We start from the raw sequence: 27,011 nt of genomic DNA on the forward strand, positions 1-27,011 counted from the left end.
ATGTACTGTAGAGGCCACAATCTGTTACTGAACACATTGGTTTATTAAACGCATAATTTAGAACTACAGCCGTCCGCGCCCTGTTAGGGGAAACGATGGCCAGATTTGGGACATGGTGCAATGTTCTCTCTTCTCAACCGTGTGAAAATAAATATATATCTCCCTCTATATCTCTCCCTGCTGCTGCTCCAGAAGCCACCCCCAGCTAAGGAAGCAGCTCTGAGGTAACAACCCCCACCGGAGGTTTCTCTGGCTGGGTGAGCGGGTGCATATCCACGGCCCGTTCTAATCTGGAGCTCCGCGGTCGCTTGGCAACAGCACAGCCAGCGATATGGGGCTGATGAGAGGGTGCATGTTGCTCAGGGACAGAGTCTGGAACCAAGGGCTTAAGGGAGGACAATGACGAGGCCACGGCCGTGAAGAGAAACTCATTATTACCATTACGTATGGTAATGAAAGACGAGTCACATCCGTGATTAAAGCCCGAAACCAAATTGTCGGCATGAATAAATGGCAGCTATGAAAGAGTACATTGACTGTGGAATTGTGAATGTCACTGATGGGATTGAAACAGACAGACAGACAAACAGACAAGACAGATAAATATAAAAAGATAAGTAAACATGCCTTGAGACACAAAACGTGAAGACTGACAAACGGAGAGAGACAGACCCGTTGGCGCTTTCCCTTGTCCTCCTGGGCTGACGGGACCATTGCTGAAAGTTGTGAGGCTATCTCTCCTTCCACCCGGTTTGAAGTTACCATAGTATCGATTGACCAAAATCTGCCGGAGGGCTTCACCCTATCAGAGATAATGGACGTTAGGACATGAAGTCCAAAGACATTTCATCTGGACTAGGAGCACAGCTGGATCCCAACAGCAATGTTATTTAGAGTAGGTTACAATAACTGCTCTCAAGTCCTGTTAGAGCACAAAGTATACCATGGGCAGCAACACAAACAAGTAAGTATGAAAGACTGCAGGTGTTTATATAAAATGTTTACAATTAACAATAATTAACAATAAAAATTGTATTAAATAAAAAGCCCAAATAACAAATGTTATCTGTGGTACAACATGGTCACATTGTGACCTTTCACCTCTGATCTTGACCTCGAGTAGCTTTGGAACCTACCGAGATGCTTCTCTAAGTGAGTAGGCTCAATCAAAACAACACTTTACATCCCCTCATTTGACCTCTGACCTCGGACATCAGGCCTTGCTCAAAAGGTCACACTCTTGACGTAAGATCGCTGAACCCTCCATAACTCGCACATGCTGGTACACACTGGGGAGCCACGGTTTAGTTGTGTGCAGGACAGTGAGTCAGGTGGTTGTGTAACGGCTACGTGAGGTTCCTCCTGAGCTCAGGCTCCCCTGTGACATCATGTGTCTGGACCAACGTGGTAACGCTGGAAGGAGATACTTCTCCGTTTTCCAATCTCCTCTGTAACACATCGATACCCCACCCCCCCCCAACCCGCCACTCCCTGGCCTGTTAGTAGGTGAGGCAGGGACCCTGTCAGTTAGAGGCCATGCCGAGTGAAGCAGTGAGCCTGGGAGTGCACCGCTCAGCCTGTACTGTACTGCCAGACCGGACTGGACCCAGGGTTGATTAGTACCTACCCTCCTCTGGTCCTCCAGCTGCTTCTGTGGTTGGTTAGGATCAAGCTCCTGAGGGTGGGGTGAGTTAGCAGGAAGCAATACAAAATAAATTAAATAAATAAAAAAAATTTTGAAAAAGGAAATTAGGAAAACAAAAAAGGGAAAATAAAAGGAGGGTATTAATACAGTGCAAATTAGTCACTTTCCTAGCATGCAGGGAATCAGGGCAAATTACATCATGCAGTTAACAGGGAAGTGGTCGTGTCGGGGTAGAGGTGAGACGGGGTGCTAATCATGCAAGGCTCAGTGGGGGAGGTTAAGCATAAAATAAATAAATAAAAATAAGTTAAGAGACTAGGTATTAATGTGGCCCACTATTGACATCATTATTGACACTAATTTCTTCTAAATGGTGCCGTTTGTTTGGCGACTCCCTCATATGGCGGCGGTGCAAATGTAACCATGTTAATTACATAAGAGTGCTGCTGGGAGGAGGGGGGCCCAAGCCATGGGTGTGAGAGAGACAGAGAGAGAGGGAGAGAGAAATGGAGCCCTATTCCAGGTTACATAATGGAGCCAGCGCGTTACTGACACACTGTAAACCTCATGTTCCCCATCTGCCACGGAAAAACACCTCGCCCATAGCTCCTAACAACCCCACAGAAGAGAAGGTCGGGATACTGGACCTTGCCCAAAAAATATGAAGGGGTTGGATGGATGGAAGGATGAATGAATGGATGAAGGGAATGATAGATGAAGGAGGAGAGACAGAGAGTATGATGGAGGAAAGGCAGGACACAAACTACGGTCAATAAATACAGTGTGATTAAAAGCTCTGTGGAGGGGGAATATCTGTGTGTACCGGTGAGCGGGCCAGGATAAATAACTAGGAAAGACGTGGAGGAACTTCAACTCTTTCGGTGTAAAGATGAGTCAAACAGAGTGGTGCTAGTCTAATGAAATGTAAGGTAAAAAAAAAAAACACCACAGATAACATTGATCAGCAACGACCCATATTGGCAGAGAAGGAGCCAATGCGGGTGTTGAACACACCTCGGCGGGAACCTCTGGCTCGGGCGGAGGAGGGGCCAGCTGATTTGGGAAGAAAAAGGTTGGTCATTAGTGGAGGTTTCAGATGGAACATTAGTCAAGCTGTCGCCCTTTTTATTGACTCCAAAGAGCCGCACCCTCCCTTGGCAACACCGGATAAGGTACAGTAAACAACCGACTACCGTTTGTCATGCAACGCCAGGCCACCTCTCGCTAGCTCCCTAACTCCGTGGGACAGGGAGAGCACCACGACGGCCTCCCGGAGATCTGCCTGGCTACAGTTTGCTCGCCCGCCCGCCCCCCCCACCCCCGACAGTAATAGAAGCACATGACTCAAAAAGAACCAGGGGGCAGGGGGGGGCAGAGGACAACAACCATGTTGTTATGCCACATTTCCCAGCCTCAAACACATGATGAAACAACAACAATGTTGTGTGCCCTGTGTGTACATGCGCTCTTCATGGAACCTAGTCTTACACAATGAAACATGACGGTTTTGTTTATGCTGCTTATGAGTGGCATGCGCTATTAACCTACTTGCAGGAGAAGAAAGCCTTGCTTTGTGCCAAGAGGTTGTAATATGGGGAGGATTAGTAAGACAAGAAACATTTACTATGGGGGCGTGTGCAAAAGAAAAGCGTCTCGCCAGAGCCTACGCTACACATGGACAGTAAACGCTTGGCTGAGGAACGGCTTGGAGATTTAAAAGAGGAATTACCACCTAAAAGGTGCTCTCTGTAATTCTCTCATCATTCGGAATAGAGATTTGGAATACAGGGGATCTCATCCCAAATGATCGTAAATCTTACAGACTTGCAACTTTAATTCAAGACTTGCATTATACTGCTATACTGGCATCATTTATGATGAATTGAAAATGGGGGACCCTGATGTAAACAAGACGAAAGTATTTCCCTGGTCTGCATCCCCTTAACAATTGTGTGTATTGAGCTGTACTGTATTGTACCCATTCTGCAATCTGTTAATACAATTTTCAATCAATCAATCAGAGTCAAATCAGGAAGGAGGCCTTGCACGGAATGTAGTTACCCAATTGTATTTATTGTGCAGTGGTAGGGTGGGTAAAACATTGGAAAGAATGTTTCACTGTGACTTACTTACAAGATACAGTAATAAATGTTGATATATTTCTCACTAGTTATCACATCAACACATGGCAACCGTTGTTTCTTCCAACATGGAGGAAAAAATGGGCATTCTAAACATTCCGTGAAAGGCTTCTATTGGTGAACACAAACAACTTTGTCCCAAAGCTAGAAACCCAATTAGTGATGTCATACCACTGATCGATTTCTCCCTTTGAGGAGGCATTTTCAAATTTAAATTCAGCAGCCCTCCTACCTCCGGTCAATGGTCTCCAACTACACACCCTCAAGACCCACTCTGCATCTGCTGGCCGCCTCAGACCCACTCCTATCCAAGCCCCTGGGGTCATCAAAGCGGGTCATTCTCAGTCCTCGCTCCACAATGGTGGAATGATCTCCCCACCACCAGTTAGGACTACTGAAACCCAGCCAATTGTCTGCCGTTGACTAAAAACACACCTCTTCAAACAATATCTGAAAAAAATACAGTATATATATATATATACATACCGTCTGTTTACTATTATGTTCCCTACTACTATGTTACTATTCTTTTTTTTTTAAACTTTATTTTTTAGCGTTTATCGCTTTTTCTGGTCAAGCATGACCGACAGAAACAGGTTGAATGGGATGTAGAGTAGGGGAAGACACTCTGAGAAAATACGGCGGGTCCGGGAATCGAACTCGTGTACCCCAGATCCGTGACGAGCACGGTTGTCCCCGACGCAGAAATAGCACCGAGGTACGCGGTGAGCTACGGGAGCTCGCCCTATGTTACTATTCTTATACTACTACCTATCTTGCTAATGTGTCTATACTACTATGCACTCAAGAGTGTAACACTCAAGCTCGATACTATTTGATGAACAATGCCACTGACCCTTAGCTGCCAGAGATGTACCCCTCCTGGTGACATGTTGTTCACAATCTGTAAGTCACTTTGGATAAAAGCGTCAGCTAAATGGAAAAAAAGAAAACAAAAATGGAGGGAAATCGCTAACCAAGACTAGCTTAGCACTCCAGCACAGACCCACTGTACAGCCTGAACCATGTTTATCTGTACTTTTACACTGACATTCTAAACAAGCAATATATTATAGTTTGCGCCGCAAAATGTTTCCCGTTTATCGGCAGCAACCCGTTCTGGATACACAGTCACCCTTTTCCATCACCTTCCAATTCGTTCTCTCTATAGAGCGTCACCACAGTGGTGTGACATCGCAGGTTAGGATGTGGGTAGAACGCCTTTGCTTTGTGTCTAGCTATAGGAGACATAGTGAAAGTTCACCTATACAGACTGAAACGTCATAAGCCATATACAGTATGACAGGAAAATAGTGTGTTCTGACTTGCAGGGGGGTAAAAAAGACATTGAAAAAGGAAAAACTAAAAACGATTGTCTGACATAAGCAATATTATTCATGCAAATCAATAAAAATGTACAAACAAAAAATGGTCCATCAAGTAAAACACGGAGTGAATTTAGCTGACAAACTGACACGTGTGATGTGTCACAAGTGACACAGATATCGTCGTCCGGCTCAGCCTCCCAGAGGAGAGAGAGAGAGACGTTTGACTTCCTGTGCATTGTGGAAATAAAGAACTGCATTAGTCTGTAGGTTAAGAGTGAACGTCAGAAACCAATGAGTGAAATCGCACAAAACCACAGCAGGGTTAAATCCTACTCCGCCTCAGAGTACCGGCTGAGTAATTACAAGATCGGACGGAATCTCCCCTTTTTTAAGGGGCCTCCGTTTACGTCAGTACTTTAGATTTCCACTGGAACAGGGGCTGATGCATGCAGACAGGGCTGCGGTTCAAAACCCCATCAGGTCTTACTTCCTAATTCAATTTAGAACGTAGAATATGATCGAGGCGCTCTCGAGTCTGCCGTGCGGAGCGGCGGGGCGATTATCACGCGCTGAATCTGACCTCGTTCCCTGCCTTAATAATTGATCAGAACAGAGCCCGGTGTCCTTGCCTTTTCTCATGTACTAGAAAACCTCGCCTCAGCAAACATGAACACAGCTGCCCCCCGTGACCTCAGACACATCGGTTCCACTCGACGCCACTCTTAACCCAAACTGCGTGATCGAGGAAGGATTATATATATAAAAATGTTTTATTTAAATGGAAACGACAAATGCAGAGGAAAAGACAGAGAAAACAGACACCAAGACAAACAAACAAAATGATAAAGCTACAGAGAGAGGAGGGAACGGAGCAGGGGAGGAGGGAGATACAGAGCAATGGTTTGTTTAGCTTTCGTCTAACATCAGTGCTCAGCATGGCATCAAACGCAGGCCTGAAACAGTTAACAGGTGTTGTGTGGGAGCAACTGTCCATCCCCCAACCCTGGATCTGCCGCCAGTGTCTCAGTATACAGCTGCCAGTGTCTCTCAGTAAACAGCTGCCAGTGTCTCTCAGTAAACAGCTGCCAGTGTCTCTCAGTAAACAGCTGCCAGTGTCTCTCAGTGAACAGCTGCTGCAGTGCTGCCAGTGTCTCAGTAAACAGCTAGTGGCTCTCAGTAAACAGCTGCCAGTGTCTCAGTAAACAGCTGCCAGTGTCTCTCAGTGAACAGCTGCTGCAGTGCTGCCAGTGTCTCTCAGTGAACAGCTGCTGCAGTGCTGCCAGTGTCTCTCAGTAAACAGCTGCCAGTGTCTCTCAGTGAACAGCTGCTGCAGTGCTGCCAGTGTCTCTCAGTGAACAGCTGCTGCAGTGCTGCCAGTGTCTCTCAGTAAACAGCTGCTGCAGTGCCGCCAGTGTCTCTCAGTAAACAGCTCCGCCAAACTTTTATTGGCAATTACTGCTGAAGGTCACACATCAGTGACCAGGATTCCAGGAAGGGAAAAAAAGAAGAGTGTTCTCTCTCTCACTCTTGCTCTTATGTAACTGCTGCCTGAGAGAGCTGGCTGGAACCCAAGGATCGTGCAGCACTAGGGAAACTGGAACACTGCCACGTAAAGGCCAGCGGAACGTCTGCAGCTCCCCCTGTTGACGGGGGATGAGGATGACATGACACCCCACCCGTTACCCCTCATCAAGTCTCTCTCCCGCCCTCACCTCACACACACCTTTTCCACCAACATGCACATCATTTGTAACCATTCTGAGCGAAAACAAATTGGTTTTGAACCCGAAAAGTTGGTTCCCCGTTGGAACAAAAAAATAACAGTGGGCGTGTCATATTCTGCAGGTTGGAAAAAGAGGATGGAGAAGGTGACAATTGAGAAGTCAAGTGAGAAATCTAGAAAGCTACAGGAAAAGCTAGAAAGTAGAAAGAGAACGCGGTCTGCCGAACAAAAAATAAAAATAAAAGTAAGACTTATAGTGCAACAGCCTCTGTTGACAACGCATCCTCAATTACAATGGTTCCCCTCTCAACTAGCGGAACAGTGGGCCGGTTCGCTAGATAGCACCAAGGTTCCAAGAACCCTGAATGGAACGGGTACAAGAACCAGAGCTAGTTTGGTGGAAAATAGCTGACGGAGGCAGAGAGGATAGATGAGGACAAGCAGGGACTGACTAGCTGGCTGAGGCCAACTGGCAGAGGGAGAGGGGAGAGGCAGCACTGGCACCAATGGAGGACAGGGGGGGGGGAAGAGAGAGAGAGAGTGTGAGAGAGAGAGAGAGAGAGAGAGAGAGAGAGAGAGAGAGAGAGAGAGAGAGAGAGAGAGAGAGAGAGAGAGAGAGAGAGAGAGAGAGAGAAAGAGGGGGGGGGGTGTTGTGGAGAAATATTAACCATAAAAACAAGCGGGGGCTTCCAAGCCCAAATTTAGAGAAGAAATATAGAAGTAGGAGGCTCCTTGAATGCAATCAAATATTTTAGTGCCGTAGCTGTGCTGAGAATTCAACAAGCACTACGAAAGAGGGGAACGTGGAGGAAGATTAACAGGGAAACTGAGAGACAGAAAAGCTTGAAAGGCTAAATAAAAATAAATTGAAAATAAGAGACAGAGAAAGAAGTTTGAAAGGAGGCATCGAAACATTTACACAAAAAAAAATAGTTAAAGAGAGAGAGAGAGACCGCCAGGCAGGAGGTAGCAGGGGTCAGGATAATGAGGAGATTGCAATCAGCCGGCACGGACACATACGGCAAGCAGGAATGACACACACACACAGTCGCACTCTCTCACTGCAGAGAAATCATCTCTCTTACATAACGCCAGTATGGAACACATTGCAGTCCTAAAGCCATATTATCTCCGCAGACCCTCTTACATCATCACCAGCATAAAGGGCGACATTATCCATCTCTGACCCTTCCACCCCTGGCAGCCTACTCACACACATCAAACGCACACATGCGCACAGAGGGGGTGCACGTGAACGACACACAGGGAACAGTTTGATCAAGCTCAAGGAGGGGGGGGGGTTACATACTATAGGTAGTTTTCCCCTTTAAATTTGTTTCCCTACATTTAAAAAGTAGAATCTGTAATGCTGTCAAACAGCGACCTCTAGGCAAAAGAGCCCTGCTTGGTATTTATTGATTATTAACTATTTATTATTGTGTGAATTTCTGAAAGTCTGAGGTGTGGCCAGCAGTAAAACCCCCTCCCCATGTCTCTACTCAACTACAAACCAACACATCAGACCAACACAATAAATACACTACATAATCTACCTTCAACCTCAAATCAGTTATCAAATATCAGGATATTTTCGGAATTGTATCGGATTTGGCAACTGGCACTTCAAAAGGCTCTGGCACCAGTATCTATTTATTTATCTTTTTAGATAGTATTGCAAACAGAGAATGTTGACATTTTCACTGGCAATGCAAGTGGAAGTCAATGGGAGCAAAAAGCATGGCGTTGTCCATGGCGCCCAATGACTTCCACTAGCATTGCTAATGCTAACATTTTCTCCTTACAATATCTGAAAAACAAAAACAGTGGTTTTTGACTGAAAGGACTCAGTTTGTGGCAAACCACACACACACACCCATGTACAGACACAGGAACACACCCATGTATACACACTCTCTTAAACCACAAACGCACCCATGTACAAACCGACAAGGAGCAATGAAGGGTGAAAAAAAAAAACACAAGTTTGTGAGAAATAAGAAAAGCTTCTTTAAAAACTAGTTTCTCTTTTAACAAATAAACGCTTCTTTAAAAACTACATTTACCCTTCAAACTAATAAAAAACGCTTCTATAAAAACTACAGTATCCCTTTTAACAAATAAGAAACACTTCTTTAAAATCTATAGTATCACTTTTAACAAATAAACGCTTCTTTAAAAACTACAGTATCCCTTCAACCCCCCTCAAGTCACCCCACAAATGTAACACACACACACACACACACACGTACAATATACACACAGCAGACAAGGCACAGCAACCACAGGCATAGGGGGGTCAATCACGCAGGAGCCTAGCTGACAACTCATGCTCTCAGAGGGAGGTGGTGGTGGGGTTGTGGTTAGGAGGCGGGTGCAGAGGGTTTGGGTGAGGCTCTTCTGTAGCCGAGGCTTTACGTGACAGTAGTGTCTAGATCTCATCGTCCGGAAGCAACTTTTTTTTTTTTTATTGTATTTTTTTATTTGTGGGTAGTGGTAGCAGTTAATGTAAGGGCAAAGGTCAGGGATAGATTCATATACAACGTTTTAGATGCAAATGATGAGTTATGGCTCTGCAGCTTGGTTGACAAGTGATGGCCCCCTACAGTCTTAGATCACAGCCAACGTTCCTTCCAAGCGATGGAATCTAGACACTAACATTATGTAAGAGCGGAGGCTGAGGCAGCAATGCTTCTGCCTGGGCTTCAAATCACTGCTGGGGGAGGGGGGGGCAAGTCAGTGCTTTGGTCAGTGGGGAACGTGGAGTTCCACCCGGGGGCCCCCTTCTGGGTCCAAACACGTGCTGTGTGCAGGGGGGCGCACACATGTGTGTGTGTGTGTGTGTGTGTGTGTGTGTGTGTGTGTGTGTGTGTGTGTGTGTGTGTGTGTGTGTGTGTGTGTGCATCTGCAAGTGTGAGAGTCAGATAGATAGAGAGGAAGATAAAAGCAGAGAGAGTAGGTGTGTGTGTGTGTGTACATCTGCAAGTGTGAGAGTCAGATTGATAGAGAGGAAGATACAGATGTGTGTGTGTGTGTGTGTGTGTGTGTGTGTGTGTGTGTGTGTGGTAACTAGTAACATCCTGTTTTTGCTGTAATAAGTAGCCAGGCTGTGCAGCAGAGATGATGCTCTTCATATTCTTACCCTGAAAGCCAAGTTGAAACTCAAACTGTTTGTATGTTTAACTTAATTGGTGAATTAAACAAAAACAAAACAACATTTAAAGTGTGCATGTATGTGTCTGCATGCGCCGTCTGTATGTACCAACCTTATAGTCAACCGAGCACATACCGTATTGACTAACTGGAAGGTCGTTGAATATCCGACTGCATTTGCGATGTATAAAATGCACACTGTCCCTTGCCTGTTGGTAATTTATGAGCAGGACATAAATAAATCATTGACATGCATTTTGGGGATGGGGGAATGTGTACAACGTGTCCCATAGACACTGCATTTAGGAGTGGTGCTTGAAACAGAATACAAATAATGTGAAGACGGCACACTTCTCTCCTTGAGGTTAACAATATTTATTCAACTATGTTATTAGTATTACTAGACTATGTTATTCGTATTACTGGACCACGTTATTAGTATTACTGGACCATGTTATTAGTATTACTGGACTTTGTTATTAGTATTACTGGACCATGTTATTACATTAGTATTACTGGACTATGTTTTTATTATTACTGGACCATGTTATTAGTATTACTGGACCATGTTATTAGTATTACTGGACTATGTTATTAGTATTACTGGACCATGTTATTAGTATTACTGGACCATGTTTTTATTATTACTGGACCATGTTATTAGTATTACTGGACCATGTTATTAGTATTACTGGACTATGTTATTAGTATTACTGGACCATGTTATTAGTATTACTGGACCATGTTATTACATTAGTATTACTGGACTATGTTTTTATTATTACTGGACCATGTTATTAGTAGTTTCAAGTATGTTTATTATTTGTCACAACAAAATACAGAATACTTTGATGAAATGCTTGTTTCTGTATGAGCCCATGAGAGTGTGCTACATACAGTAAGAAAAAGTAAGTAAAAAAAGTAATTAAAAAGTAAGTAAGGGAATGTTCAAGCAATATACATATATACAATACAGAGTAAAATGAGTAACAGTGAGGTACAATGCAGAAATGAGATGAGGTACAAAACTTAGGGTACGGTGCAAATGAGCTATGAATGTAGTGCAAATCTCTTTAATAATAGATAAATATAAAGTGTGTTAAAGTGTCTAAAGTGAGTAAAGTGAGTGGTGAGGTGAGTGTTTGTTTAAAGTGAGTGTGTACATGAGGATGTGTGTGCAGTGAGTGTAGATGATGGTTTGTTACATAGTGTCATTGTCATTGAGAATGAATGAATGAAAACTTTATTTAACAGATTGCAGAATGGGTACAATACAGTACGGCTCAATACACACACTTGTTAAGGGGATGCAGACCAGAGAAAGACATTTGTCTTTGAGCATCCTGATGGCCTGGGGATAGAAGCTCCTTCTGACTCAGTCTCTCTGTACTGGCCATGAGACTCTGGTAGCGCTTGCCTGACCGCAGCAGTTCAAAGAGGCAGTTGTTTGGGTGACTAGAGTCTTTGATTACTCTCTTAGCCTTGGCCCTGCAACGCTTGTTATAAATGTCCTGGAGAGTGGGAAGCCCACCTCCAATTGTGCGTTCGGCTGAACGGGCCACTCTCTGTAGTCTGCTGCGGTGCTATTCCCAAACCAGGATGTGATGTTACCAGTCAGGATGCTCTCTATTGTGCACAAGTAGAAGTTCTTGAGGATCTTTTGACTCACTTTGAACTTCCTTAGGCGCCTAAGGAAGTAGAGGCGTTGCCGTGCCTTCTTCACTACACTGTCAATGTGTGTGGTCCATGTCAAGTCCTCGGATATGTGGACTCCGAGGTACTTAAAACTGTTCACTCTCTCGACCGGTGCCCCGTCGATGCTGAGGGGGCTGTAGTCCCTGGCCCCCGACCTCCTAAAGTCCACAATCATCTCTTTCATTTTGCTGACGTTCAGGGAGAGGACCATGTTATTAGTATGTTACTGTCAACGTACTTCAGACTTTACCATAATCTCTTTCTCACGAGTGGTGGTTGAAATGAAGAAGAAAAAAATCTGGTACAGTCATGCTATTGTGAGGGATGAGGAGGGGATTTCCATTACTAAGATACTGCATGTAGGGAGGGAGGGAGGGAGAGTGAGATAGAGAGAAACAGAGAGATATAGAGAGGGACAGAGAAAGAGAAGAAAGAACGAAAGAGAAAAAGAGAGCCAGAGAAAGAGAAACAGAGAGAAAGAAAGAAAGAGAGAAAGAAAGAGAGAAAGAAAAAGAGAGAAAGAGAGAAAGAAAGAAAGAGAGAAAGAAAGAAAGAAAGAAAGAAAGAAAGAAAGAAAGAAAGAAAGAAAGAAAGAAAGAAAGAAAGAAAGAAAGAAAGAAAGAAAGAAAGAAAGAAAGAAAGAAAGAAAGAAAGAAAGAAAGAAAGAAAGAAAGAAAGAAAGAAAGAAAGAAAGAAAGAATGAAAAATAGATAGAGAGATTCAGTGCATGAGACTTGTTGGCAATAGTGGAAAAACCCTTTCCAAGTGTTTTCTCTCTCGTTCCTCATCGTGTCTCTCTCAATCCCTTCTTGAAGATTCTACCTTCTGTGTTGCACTCTATACTGAAGTTGTTTGCGTTTGTTCTTCCCCACTTGGGCACACGTTTAGCCGAGGCTAAATTACCGAGACAAATGGATAACGGCAAAGTTAGCAGGCAACACTGGCAGAATAGACTCAGAGAGTCAGGATAATATCTGCAAGAATAGACGTAAATGAAGACACAATAACATCACATGAAACGGCCTGAACCAGAACGGACTGCTGGGACACATCATCCTGAGGAATAGACTGTGATTGATGGTGCCACCTCCAGGAACTATAAACACTTCTGAGTAGGATGGGTGTCCAGTGACATCAGTCATCATTCATATTGTGGCACCGCGCTAGTCCCGCCCACTTGACTGGCACAACTGCCCCTGTTCCTCCGAAAGGCCCATCGCGCGCACAAAAGCAGAAAGGGGATCTCTGCAGTGCATGTCCACTTCCTCTGGGCACCAGGCTGGTGTCTCTCTCACACACACACACACACACACACACACACCACACTAGGGCTGTCAGAACGAGTTTCAAAATTCATTAAGATTTAAAAAAAAAAAAGAAGAAGAAAGTCGTAAACTGCCAGTCAGAAGCATGAACACATAACTGGATCTTGTCCCTTTTGTGCCTGCGATGCAAACCAATAAACGGTTGTTACAAAGCGTAGCCCAATACCTAATGATTGGTACTACCTATAACAGCAAATACAACACACAATGAACTTGTTAATGGTTAGCAGTTTACGCCCGCTTCAATGTGGTAATAATATTTGATGATTCATATTTGAATTTCATTAGAAATTGCCTCATTTCAGCCTCATTCATAGTTAGGGACAATCGACAGCCCTACAACACACACACTGCCACACACACACACGAGCACAGCACGCACACTGCCACACACACACACCCCGGCCCTGTGGCCCTGCTATATATACACTCACACCTGCTCTTGCTATGATGGTTGAGGGGCTCACAACTCTCTCACCGACCGCCATCAGTAACGGATACGCCATGATGGTAACTTCCCCACCAGACTGACCTTCTTAGCACTTTAACCCAGAGGAATCTGACCTGAACATTGTGTTCAGATCAGTGCTGTGAATTATTATACCAAATAACATATTCAGATTTAAATTGCGGTTTCAAATGAAAACATCCCCAATTAAAAAGATGAAAAACTGAAAGAAAAGTCAGTCTGAGATACTACATGTATCTATTGCTCCTATGTCCGCCCACCACAAACACGCAAACGCCTGCCCCCGTCTCCCCGTGAGTGGATGTCTCGTGGTGATGGCCAAGATGATGCGATCCTCTCTGTGTCGCCCCCATACTTCAAATGGATCCGAGCGGAATACATACTCATGTGCAAACAGAATATGACTGATATTTTGAGCTCCGAGCCTTGACATTTAGCCTTTATCCTATTTTCATTCTAGCGCTCGTTTCTCTATGCTTTTTCTTTTGTCTATTCTATTTAAATCTTTCAAAAATGTTCTTATGTACCCCAGTTGCTATTGCATGTACATATTTGTGTTTTATTACACGTATATGTACATGCCATCTATGCGCCTGTTTTATTCTCCACCCATCGATCATCCATAGCAACACTATTATCACCGACATCCAAGAAGGGGGATCCCCCCCTTGAACGGCCCTTCTAAGGTGTCTCTCCTCCACATTGCCTGTGGTGCTTTTTTCCTATTGCTCGTTTTTTGTTCTTCGATTTATTGTGATGTTTCTTCTTGAATTGTTTAAAAGAAGACTTGTCCGGCCTATGGGGACATTAACTTGTGATTTTGGGCTTTACAAATACATTTGATTTGAGGTGGCAGTCATTTTTGATTCCGGTGGAAATTATACAGCAGGTCAGGCACACGTGTATGTTTGTGTGTGAGAGTCTTGTGACAAATTACATCTGACCATACAGTATGGGCAGTCAGCTGCACGTATGTGCAGTAGCACTACTGTTATAAGAGGACTTTATGTTAGGAGCAATATCACTATGTTGATGAAAAATTCAGCGAGAAGTCACAAAAAGCACACCTCCGATCCAATAGGATTCTGTAATGGCTAACTCATCATCATGTTTACTGTACTTTCTATGGTATGCCAGGATTCTATAGTAATTTTCAGAATAGATAACTAGCTACGTCCTTTTACTTGCACAGTACACTATACCTCTGTGCTTAACACTTTGAGAGCCAGTCCGTGTTTTCCTTTTTACCCCCTTGAATGCCCAAATCCACTCCAATGTTAACGTTAATATCGCCTAATCTATGTTTTAAATTATGGCTATGTGTCTAATCCGCCCCGTCGCTTATCAAAGACTCATTTTCCAGTCAACATTGTCAAAGCAGATTGTTTTTTTTATCGCTTCATTTCCGTTTGATAGCATTTTGAAAATCACTAGTTTTTGCGGAAAAAACAACCCATTCTATGATAATCGCCTTTTACTGGAATATTCTAGAACGTTGTCATTTGTCGGCCTATTTATGAATAGTTTTCAAATAAACGCTAGATAATCGATAGTATATGTGTGCGCACGCACGCTCGTGCTGCGCGCTGATAATAGCTGCTCTTATTTCCTGATGGCTTTTACAGTCAAAACAGCCATATCACATATAGGGGAAACGCTTATATATATCCGTGAAAACGAGTCTGATTATCCTAAGACTGATAACATAGATTCCTTACCTGAGATCAGATGGTATCCAAATGGATTATTCCAATTCCTGATCACCATTAGAAAAAATCGATCATTGTATTGATCAACCGTGTATACAGTAGAACACATAATCCCTGCTGCTCTTCAGGCTCCGGAGTGATGCCGGTCGATGCCGGTCGATGCCGGCTGCGTGAGTGAGACGTAAAATGTGGAGTCAGAAATCCTTTCTCCCATTCACTTTCATTGAGTGCAATCCAAAAGGGTGATTTACCATCTGGGAGACGATAGGGGGCGCTTTTTTCACATCCTGGGGTGACTGGATCTCCAACGGTAGGCTTGCTTGATGCAATATGATTTCAAAAAAAAAAACGAATATTCTCGTGATGGGCATTCAACCCGGGGGGTAATAACACGAGAAAACTCGTGGGTGGCATTCAAAGTGTTAACATACACATACACCAGCAGAAAAACCTGTAAACAGGCGACAGACGGACAGACGAACATGTTACATTTCAGCAAAGCACAACAAGAGCTCTACATGCTAGCGGTAAGACAGTCTAACGCGGATAACTTTTACGTAAACACTATGTGCAGAAGAGGCACGACACGTCAAGCCTGTGTGTAGCACAGTTAGGCACATCTAAATAGCTAGTGGCAGACGAGATATCAAAGGCCCCATGAAATCAAAATAGATGATGTTTAAGTTATTTGATCACATTATGTCTTGCACTGGCCATCACCCATCTGTTCCAACAATGACAATTAAAAGTTGTTTTGAAGGTATTCTTAAAAAGTGTTTTAGATTTAGTAATTTCCTAGAAAACGATAAAAAATAATGAATGAGTCATCCTGCACACAAGGGCGTATACTAAATTTGCGTCCAATTAAATGCTTTCTAGAATTACATGCATCTCACATTGTAATTAAGTTTGCACTCTGCCTCTTTAACTAAACCAATGTTCAATGTTAGCTTGCTAGCTAATGTTAGGATTCTAACATTACCAACATTGCAACATGTTTCGAACGTTAGCTTGCTAGCAAATTTGTCGACCATAATGCACATTCAGCGCTATTGGCTACTGTAAACGCCAATCAATATCTGCTAAGTCCCTACTTAGCTTCCTGTTTTTACAGGAAATACTTAAATAATCAAATATCATTCTGCTAGCCGTTTCATGGGGACTTTAAATGTAAGCCTACACCACATATATTACATGTAGGCCTACACCACATATATTACATGTAGGCCTGCACTACAGATATGACAGTACATGTACATGTAGGGCTACATCGCATATATGTATTACATGTAGGTCTACACCACAGATATCACAGTACATGTAGGTCTACACCACATATAATACAGTACATGTAGGTCTACATCACAGATATTACAGTACATGTAGGCCTACACCACAGAAGAAATAAGGAAAATTATCAACCTCAGCCACATCCATCTCATCATCAAAGGCAAACAGCTGGAAGAAAAGAGTATAAGGGAGCAGAGAGTTAGTAGAGCTAGGGTAGCTAGATATAGCTTGGCTGGTCAAATGCACACACACAAACAGCAGTGTCTCCCAGGTTATTTGTGGTGGTAGGAGGCTGGGGTTCATTAGGCTTGTTGGTTATTTGTGGTGGTAGCTGGCTGGGGTTCATTAGGCTTGTTGGTTATTTGTGGTGGTAGGAGGCTGGGGTTCATTAGGCTTGTTGGTTATTGTGGTGGTAGCTGGCTGGGGTTCATTAGGCTTGTTGGTTATTTGTGGTGGTAGCTGGCTGGGGTTCATTAGGCTTGTTGGTTATTTGTGGTGGTAGGAGGCTGGGGTTCATTAGGCTTGTTGGTTATTGTGGTGGTAGCTGGCTGGGGTTCATTAGGCTTGTTGGTTATTTGTGGTGGTAGCTGGCTGGGGTTCATTAGGCTTGTTGGTTATTTGTGGTGGTAGCTGGCTGGGGTTCATTAGGCTTGTTGGTTATTTGTGGTGGTAGCTGGCTGGGGTTCATTAGGCTTGTTGGTTATTTGTGGTGGTAGCTGGCTGGGGTTCATTAGGCTTGTTGGTTATTTGTGGTGGTAGCTGGCTGGGGTTCATTAGGCTTGTTGGTTATTTGTGGTGGTAGCTGGCTGGGGTTCATTAGGCTTGTTGGTTATTTGTGGTGGTAGCTGGCTGGGGTTCATTAGGCTTGTTGGTTATTTGTGGTGGTAGCTGGCTGGGGTTCATTAGGCTTGTTGGTTATTTGTGGTGGTAGCTGGCTGGGGTTTATTAGGCTTGTTGGTTATTTGTGGTGGTAGCTGGCTGGGGTTCCTTAGGTTCCTAGGTCATTTGTGGTGGAAGGAGGCTGGGGTTCGTTAGGTTCATACTGTAGGTTGTTTGTGGTGGTAGCTGGCTGGGGTTTGTTAGGTTCATAGTTTTTATTTTATTTGTGGTGGTAGAAGGTGGGGTTTGTGAGGTTAATAGGTTATCTGTGGTGGTAGCTGGTTAGGGTGCATTGGGTTCAAAGGTTATTTGTGGTGTGGGTTCGAGCCCAGCTCTCGGCATTGCTACCAGCTTGGCTGGTCGTTCATACTAACGCAATTGGCAGTGTTAGGGGTGGGAAGCTGGTGGGTGGGGATCGGACGTTGTGGACAGCGACTCCTACAGGTCGGTTGGTGCGCCTGCGCAGCAGAATCAGGAAGCAACGGGGGCGGCGTGTCCCTCCCACGCAGACCCTCGCCGCTGAGAGATCGCGCTGTGCAGGTGAAAAGATGTGACGGCTGCCTCCTCGTGTACCGGAGGGGACACGTGATGCAAGGCTTCGTCCACATTTCAGCCGGCCTGTGGGAGGCATGGCCTAACAGCGTTCGAGACAGGGGAGGGTAGAATTGGACAATACGAAATTGGGATGGGAGAAAAAATAGAAAATGGGAGAAAAAGCAGATAAAAAAAAACATGTTATTTGTGGTGGTAGGAGGCTGGGGACTCATGGTCTGGGCGATATGGTAAAAAATTATATAATAATACTTTTGTTATTTGTGAAGGTATAACGATGTTAAAACGATATATTTTCCAGAGCAACCTACAGTGTGATTTCACATCTATTTGAAATTATGTATTTTTTTTGTAATACAATTGTAATTTTTTCATTCAAAAGGGGTATATTTGAATTTGTATACATCGTGGACAATGGTATAGTAACAATCCATACCTTTGTTTCGGTATACGTCCCAGACCTACCCGTGGGGATGATGAGATGCATGTAGTTCAACAGCAACTGTATAAATTCTGCATACAGAAAATATATTTGTGGTGGATCTGCGGGGTCCTATTGTAATGGGATGCCACAAATACATCTGTATGGCAAACAATGCATGGAATTAGTGAGAACAAGAGACCGTACAGAACCTCATATCACCGGTCAGAAAACAAAGCTGAACGACTTAGGAGGACTAGTAGTGACTTGATATTAATGCTGGTGGCCAGTGACAGCCAGACAGACAGGTGCGTGAATGGCGTATTAGTGTTAGGGGAAGTTAGAGCATGCTCAGGTTGTTAATGATGTGCGTTAATATCCATGGCTCATATCAACAGGGCAAGTAAAGAAGATATATTTCATGGCAGAGCAATGAGTGAATCTGTTTTTCTCAAGGATTTTTACTGTTAAAATGAGAACATACACATAACATTCAGCAGCTGTCCAAGTATAAAGTAACTCAGAAGCCAACTTTATTCTTTGCCAGACCAAAAAGACAAAAGGACAATTTCCTTTTGCAAAGTGCCGTAGAGTAGGACTTCACATCATCCCAGGAGTGGAGAGCTCAACCTTCTCATCATCCCAGGAGTGGGACCGGAGAGCTCAACCTTCTAATCATCCCAGGAGTGGGACCGGAGAGCTCAACCTTCTCATCGTCCCAGGAGTGGGACCGGAGAGCTCAACCTTATCATCATCCCAGGAGTGGGACCGGAGAGCTCAACCTTATCATCATCCCAGGAGTGGGACCGGAGAGCTCAACCTTCTCATCATCCCAGGAGTGGGACCGGAGAGCTCAACCTTCTCATCATCCCAGGAGTGGGACCGGAGAGCTCAACCTTCCCGGAGAGCTCAACCTTCTCATCATCCCAGGAGTGGGACCGGAGAGCTCAACCTTCTCATCATCCCAGGAGTGGGACCGGAGAGCTCAACCTTCTCATCATCCCAGGAGTGGGACCGGAGAGCTCAACCTTCTCATCATCCCAGGAGTGGGACCGGAGAGCTCAACCTTCTCATCATCCCAGGAGTGGGACCGGAGAGCTCAACCTTCCCGGAGAGCTCAACCTTCTCATCATCCCAGGAGTGGGACCGGAGAGCTCAACCTTCTCATTTCTTCTTTTGACCATTCTATGCACCTCACCACTGCACAAAAAAACAGGGCTACTATCCGCTACGTCTCGGGGCACGGTTGAGGGAGAGCGCAGGTAGTGACATATATCTGATAAGAGATTCAGCGACGGGCACAGGGCCTCAGGAAGTACCTTCTCCCCGAAGCCCCGGTCTTTGGTCATCATCTCTCTCAGGGTCTGCAGGACTTTGATGCACAGACGCTCCTCGTTCTCCTCCAGCAGCTGCTTGGTGTGTTTGATGAGCCTGATCAGGGACACAAGATACAATGAATAATTGTCCTCCCTGTGAGTCTGTTCTGTAATGCAATGCGAACACAGTGCAAGTTGAGAGGAATATATATCAATAATTCAAGCCCTGTGGGTAGTAATAATAACAATCAAATACTGTAGTTGTATCTCAACCCTACTTCAAGTTTGTTTATTATTTGTCATAGTAAAATACAGAATAGTTTATGATGAAATGCTTGTTTCTGTATGAGCCCCTAAGAGTGTGCTACATACTGTACAGCAAAAAAAAAAAAAAAGTAAATAAGTAATTTTTTTTTAAATAAAGTTATTAAGTAAGTAAAAAGTAAAGGAATATTCAGTCAATATACATATACAATATACAATACAGAGTAAAATGAGTAACAGTGAGGTACAATGCAGAAATGAGATGAGGTACAACAGTTAGGGCAAGGTGCAAATGAGGTATGAATGTAGTGCACATTTCTGTAATAATAGATAAATATAAAGTGAGTAAAGTGAGTGGTAAGGTGAGTGTTTGTTTAAAGTGACTGTGTACATGTGGATGTGTGTACATGTGGATGTGTGTGCAGTGAGTGTGGATGATGGGTTGTTACATAGTGTCATTGTCATTGAGCATCCTGATGGCCTGGGGATAGAAGCTCCTTCTGAGTCTCTCTGTACTGGCCATGAGACTCCAGATGTTTATGCTCTTTTTTGAGAGATAAAAGAGACTTGGTTGAACAACAAGCAAGTTGCCTCTGTTCATCACAACACTAATATACATTTTCATTGAATCAGAATTGTAAAATAGAAATATGAAGGTTTCGGTTCATATTAGTATTATATATAGTCTGGTAAGAAATGTGAACTAAAAATCCACTTTTATAGCTCAATTTGAAGTTAAAACGCTTTCTTCCACTAACCGTTTATTCTGCTGTTCCACTAACTGCTTCTTCCCCCACACAGCACACTCATCAGATGAGCTAAATCATCTACCTCCACACAGCAGACTCATCAGATGAGCTAAATCATCTACCTCCACACAGCAGACTCATCAGATGAGCTAAATAATCTACCTCCCACAGCAGACTCATTCGATGAAAGTAGATACACAAGTAAAACTTGAGAAGAGGTAACATGGTAGTAAACATTTTGACTAAAAGCGGGACTGTAAAAGTGGATTTTTTTCATTAAAAAGTTTAGTTGGGATGCACCAATAACACTTTGACTGCCAATACCAATTGCGCTAACAGCTAAACTATAAATATTGGCCGATACTATCTATCTATCTAACTAATATGAGTCTATGCACCCAAAACATAGAAATTCAAGTCTCCCAATACACACTAGTTAAACTACAACTTGATGCAGCCAAGCATCATTTGGTTCCCATCAAGGCATAAACCATTTTTCACCTCCAAACCAAACAAACTCAGAGACATAATGAAGAAATCATGTTGATCCTTCTGAATATCATACTAGGGAGGAGGGTGTCGTTAAAAGGAACAGTTCATTCTGTTCTTGTTTGTAACAAACGGGGACACAAAAAGTGTTTTGGCACCAGTGACCAGTGTTTTGTTTTTTTGAGATATTGGAAGTATAAATTGTTGGTAGGCTAGTGCAGTGATTTTCAACACCCCACCTACAGTATAGACAGTTATGGAATTCTGGACTAAGCCATGTCTAACAACAAACATGTGGAGGCCCCCCGAGACAAGATGTTATAAAATGGGGGTCCGCGGGTGTGAATGTGTATCTATGTGGGGGTCCGTGACATGGAAAACAGTTGAGAACCACTGTTCTAACAGAAGTCAATGTGGTTACTTTGTTTTTTGATCAACTTTTTCTCCCATTTTCTATATTTCTTCCATCCCAATTTCGTATCGTCCAATTCTACCCTCCCCTGTCTCGAACGCTGTTTGGCCATGCCTCCCACAAGCCGGCTGTAATGTGGACGAAGCCATACATTGCACGAGTCCCCTCCGGTACTCGAGGTAGCAGCCGTCGCATCTTTTCACCTGCACAGCGCGATCTTTCAGCGTCGGGGGTCTGCGCTTTGGAGGGACACCGCCCCCGTCGCTTCCTGATTCTACTGCGCAGGCGCACCAACCGACATGTAGGAGTCCTTTATGAGGGGCCAGTGTGGGTGGTTTCTATATCTTACTTTGATATGAATCCTCCACTCTCACACTTCCTGCGGGCTTCTGTGTTTTCTGGGAAGAGCAGCTCTGGTCGATGCAAGACATCTACCAGCACGGAGAGCTCAGCCTGGACGAGAGGCCTCAGACGGTCCTCCAGGGCAGACACTATGTCCTGCAGGGCAAAGAGAGAGAGAATCAGCCTGGACGAGAGGCCTCAGACGGTCCTCCAGGGCAGACACTATGTCCTGCAGGGCAAAGAGAGAGAGAGTCAGCCTGGACGAGAGGCCTCAGACGGTCCTCCAGGGCAGACACTATGTCCTGCAGGGCAAAGAGAGAGAGAGTCAGCCTGGACGACAAGCCTCAGACGGTCCTCCAGGGCAGACACTATGTCCTGCAGGGCAAAGAGAGAGAGAGTCAGCCTGGACGAGAGGCCTCAGACGGTCCTCCAGGGCAGACACTATGTCCTGCAGGGCAAAGAGAGAGAGAGTCAGCCTGGACGAGAGGCCTCAGACGGTCCTCCAGGGCAGACACTATGTCCTGCAGGGCAAAGAGAGAGAGAGACAGCCTGGACGAGAGGCCTCAGACGGTCCTCCAGGGCAGACACTATGTCCTGTAGAGAAGAGAGGTCAGTCACTGAGAAACGTTTAAAGTGAGAAATGTGTAGAATCAACAATACTCAACAACATGGCACCCCTAAGAACCACCAGGGTTAAAAATCACGCTGAGCCATGGATGCACACTGAAATACTGGCTGCTATGAAAACCAGAGACAAAAAATGCTCGGAACTTCATAAAAGTCAGACAAAGCTTTCCAAAAGCTCAAATAGTGAACTCCAAGCCCACGTGGATGAACAAAAAATTCAAAGAAACAGACTAAGAAATGACGTAAACACCATGATCAAAACTGCAAAAAAATTATTCATCAATGACAAAACTGAGGAAAACAAAAACAAACCATGTGAACTTTGGAAATTACTCAATAATCAACTAGGCTGCAGTAAAAAACGTAAAACCAGATTCTCAAACATAAACAAAGACGGACAACACGCTCATCACAGACAAGCTGGATGTAGCCAATTACTTAAACATCTTCTTCACAAACATAGCCACAACACTGGTAAACAAACTACCCTCCCACTCAGGGCATTATGGGGTAGAACACATAGTAGAATACTACAAAAACCTAGGGGTCCGCAAAGATGACTTCAACCTAGGGGTCCGCAAAGACGACTTCAAACTAGAAATGGTAACAATCGATGAGGTACTCAAAAAACTGAGCGCCCTCCAACCTAACAAGGCCACTGGCCATGACAACATCCCCTCCAAATTCCTCAGAGACGCAGCAGCCGCCATCACCCCAGTCATCACACACATAATAAATCTCTCCATAAAACAGGGACACGTCCCCAAGGACTTCAAAATTGCGAGAGTGACCCCTCTGCACAAAAAGGGCAGCAAATTAGACCCAGGCAACTACCGCCCTGTTTCTATTCTTACCTCCATCTCGAAAGTCATGGAGAAAATAGTCTACGAAATAGTCTACGAGGCGGAAAAAAATCTAATCTACGAATTCCAATCTGGCTTCAGAACATCCCACTCCACTGAAACATGCCTTCTCTATTTGAACGACCACATCAAACAAGAGGTGGACGTGGGCAAATACTGCGGCATGGTCATGCTGGACCTACAAAAGGCCTTCGACACTGTCAATCACTCCATTCTGATTGACAAGCTAAAAGCAATTGGTTTTGATAGTTTATCAGTGAGCTGGATGCAATCCTACCTGGAGGGCATTGATTGATTGAAAAGTTTACAGATTGCAGAATGGGTACAGTACAGTACAGCTCAATACATACAATTGTTAAGGGGATGGAGACCAGAGAAAGACTTTCGTCTTGTTTACATCAGGGTCCCCCATTTTCAATTCATCATAACATATATGACACACACGACATACAGATAGACAGTACTGCTACATCTATACATTTATGACATACCAGATTTGCAAATACAGTACTGTTTGTGATACAAAAAGTGTCCAGAAAAAGAGTGTATATACATTTGATGTAGAAACTGTACATTGGAGGAGGTTGGGTAGGTGGGGTGGGGTTGGGTGGGTGGGTGGGGGGCTGTACATTGGAGGTGGGGACACACACACTGTACACTGTACATTGGAATACTGACAAAGCTTGGTAATTTACTGTACAACTGGGTTAGGACATTTGTAGGGGCCAGTTTCGAATTGCAGTCTCCCATAGGTGTTCTTTGAGAGTGTTTTTGAAAGTGGGTAGTGATTCACATTCCTTTACAGCTTTAGGTAGGGCGTTCCACATTGATGTGGCATAATTGCGAAACGTGTTTAGTCCCTTGTTTGAGCCGAATCTGGGTTTAACATGATTTGTGGAGCTCCCTCTGGTGTTGTGATCGTGGTATTCACTGACCTTTGGGAAGTATTTTGACATGTACATGGGTACCTTGGTCGTGTAGTGTATCTTGTAGACCAGGCCCATTGCAAGTTGCTGTACTCTGTCGTCTACTCTAAGCCATCCTAGGTTGTCAAAGTGGGCAGGGGTGAGGTGGGTTCTAGGAGTCAGGTCAAGCAGTAGTCTGACTAGTTTGTTTTGAGATGTTTGTAATTTGTTTTTTAGTGCCTTTGAGGTGCTTTGGTACCATGAGGTGCAAGCATAGTCGTAGTACCCTTGAATGAGTGCTTCTGCCAGAGTCTTCAGGGTATTCTTGTTTACCAGAGAGGATATTCGGTACAAGAATCGAGTTCGTTGGTTGCCTTTTTTTATTACATTGGATGCCATTTTGTCACAGGAAAGATTAGCCTCTAGGATGGAACCCAGGTAGGTAATTTCATCTTTCCTTGTGACAATATTGTCACCCACTGTAACTGAGAAGCCGTCGGTCTTGCTGAGTTTGTTATTTGAACCGAAGAGAATGGACTCTGTTTTTCCCATGTGTAATGATAGTTTGTTGTCGGCGAGCCATATGCAGATTTTGCCTAGTTCCGAGCTGAGGGCTTTTTCAACCTGTAACTTGTTCTTGTCAGAGACCAGCAGGGCTGAGTCGTCCGCAAACAGGAACAAGTTGCAGTCACAAGCTGACTACATGTCATTTGCATAAATTAGGAATAGTAGCGGTCCTAGTATGCTTCCTTGTGGAACACCACAGGGGGGGGGGGGGGGGGGGGAGAACAGATGGTGGAGGTAAACGGTACTCTGTCGTCCCCCCCTCACAGTGAGCTGTGGTGTTCCACAAGGAAGCATACTAGGACCGCTACTGTTCCTAATTTATGCAAATTACATGTCGTCAGCTTGTGACTGCAACTTGTTCCTGTTTGCGGACGACTCAGCCCTGCTGGTCTCTGACTGACTTGACTTGACTCTGACAAGAACAAGTTGCAGGTTGAAAAAACCCTCAGCTCGGAACTAGGCAAAATATGCATATGGCTCGCTGATAACAAACTATCATTACACATGGGCAAAACGGAGTCCATTCTCTTCGGTTCAAATAACAAACTCAGCAAGACCGTCGGCTTCTCAGTTACAGTGGGTGACAATATTGTCACAAGGAAAGATGAAATTACCTACCTAGGTTCCATCCTAGAGGCAAATCTTTCCTGTGACAAAATGGGATCCAATGTAATGAAAAAAGTCAACCAACGAACTAGATTCTTGTACCGGATCTCCTCTCTGGTAAACAAGAATACCCTGAAGACTCTGGCAGGAGCACTCATTCAAGGGTACTATGACTATGCTTGCACCTCATGGTACCAAATCAACTCAAAGGCGCTAAAAACAAGATTATAAACATCACAAAACAAACTGGTCAGACTACTACTTGACCTTACCCCTAGAACCCACCTCACCCCTGCCCACTTTGACAACCTAGGATGGCTTAGAGTAGACGACAGAGTACAGCAACTTGCAATGGGCCTGGTCTACAAGATACACTATACTACTAAGGTACATGTCAAAATACTTCCCAAAGGTCAGTGAATACCACGACCACAACACCAGAGGAAGCTCAACAAATCATGTTAAACCCAGATTCGGCTCAAACAAGGGACTAAACACGTTTCGCAATTATGCCACATCAATGTGGAATGCCCTACCCAAAACTGTAAAGGAATGTGAATCCCTACCCACATTCAAAACCGCTCTTAAAGAGCACCTACGGGAGGCTGCAATTCGAAACTGGCCACCGTAAATGTCCAAACCCCCCACCCCCTCCTAATAGACAGTCTCCTCCCCACCGCATGTATATATTCTCTCCCTGCCGTATGTATATTTCTCTCCCACCCACCCACCCACTCCAAATGTACAGTCTCCTCACCACTGTATGTATATTTCTCTCCCACCCACCCACCCCCTCCTAATGTACAGTCCCCTCCCCATCATATGTATATACTCTGTCAGGATCTATGGGTAACAGTACTGTATATTTGAATACCGTATATGTCACAAATGTATCAGTACTAAATACCCGTATGTCCCTATGCCATAAATGTCATGTATGTTGAGTATGTCATAAATGTCAATATGAATTGAAAATGGGGGACCCTGATGTAAACAAGACAAACGTCTTTCTCTGGTCTGCATCCCCTTAACAATTGTGTGTATTGAGCCGTACTGTATTGTACCAATTCTGCAATCAGTTAAATAAAGTTTTCATTCATTCATTCATTCATCACATGCAACTATGTGGAATAAGAATGTACTTTCATGGTTGTTACATTATAGTCCATATTATACTGTTTAGACTCCTCGTAATTGAACTTGATTTGAGACTACATGGTTCAAAGATAAAGATAAGATATTCCTTTATTGATCCCCTTGGGGAAATTCAGGAAGACTCTCATTCCCAAAGATAAAATATCTTACCGAGTTGACCGTTAAGAGTTTAGACAGAAACTCTTTATTTGGGCTATTTCAGCTAGGGGATATTTATATATATATATGGTTATTTCTGCATCTTTAGTATTGGGAAGTATCTCAAATGTTAAACATTCTCAATAAAATTGCAATTTTTTTTAATGACAGTCAAAAAGGTTGAGTTAGGTTTACAAGTTTGAAAGTGCATTTACTTGCAGTTACTTCCACCGGGCAAACAGACTACTGAC

The 27,011-nt window shown here is 44.0% G+C and overlaps 1 protein-coding gene across 1 annotated transcript in view; it reads right to left on the bottom strand.

Moving 5' to 3' along the window:
- itpr1b (inositol 1,4,5-trisphosphate receptor, type 1b) overlaps positions 1 to 27,011 on the bottom strand; it is a 367,911-nt gene that overhangs the window by 136,749 nt on the left and 204,151 nt on the right. Inside the window, exons 36-39 of the mRNA XM_084317431.1 lie at positions 21,907 to 22,055; positions 19,647 to 19,758; positions 2,660 to 2,698; positions 669 to 802 (exon numbers count right to left, since the gene is read on the bottom strand). Coding sequence (XP_084173557.1) covers positions 669 to 802; positions 2,660 to 2,698; positions 19,647 to 19,758; positions 21,907 to 22,055 — 434 coding nt within the window. The remainder of the gene's footprint in view (positions 1 to 668; positions 803 to 2,659; positions 2,699 to 19,646; positions 19,759 to 21,906; positions 22,056 to 27,011) is intronic.

The sequence above is a fragment of the Notolepis coatsorum genome (assembly GCF_963971535.1).
Source record: "Notolepis coatsorum genome assembly, chromosome: 6".
Lineage (NCBI taxonomy): Eukaryota > Metazoa > Chordata > Actinopteri > Aulopiformes > Paralepididae > Notolepis > Notolepis coatsorum.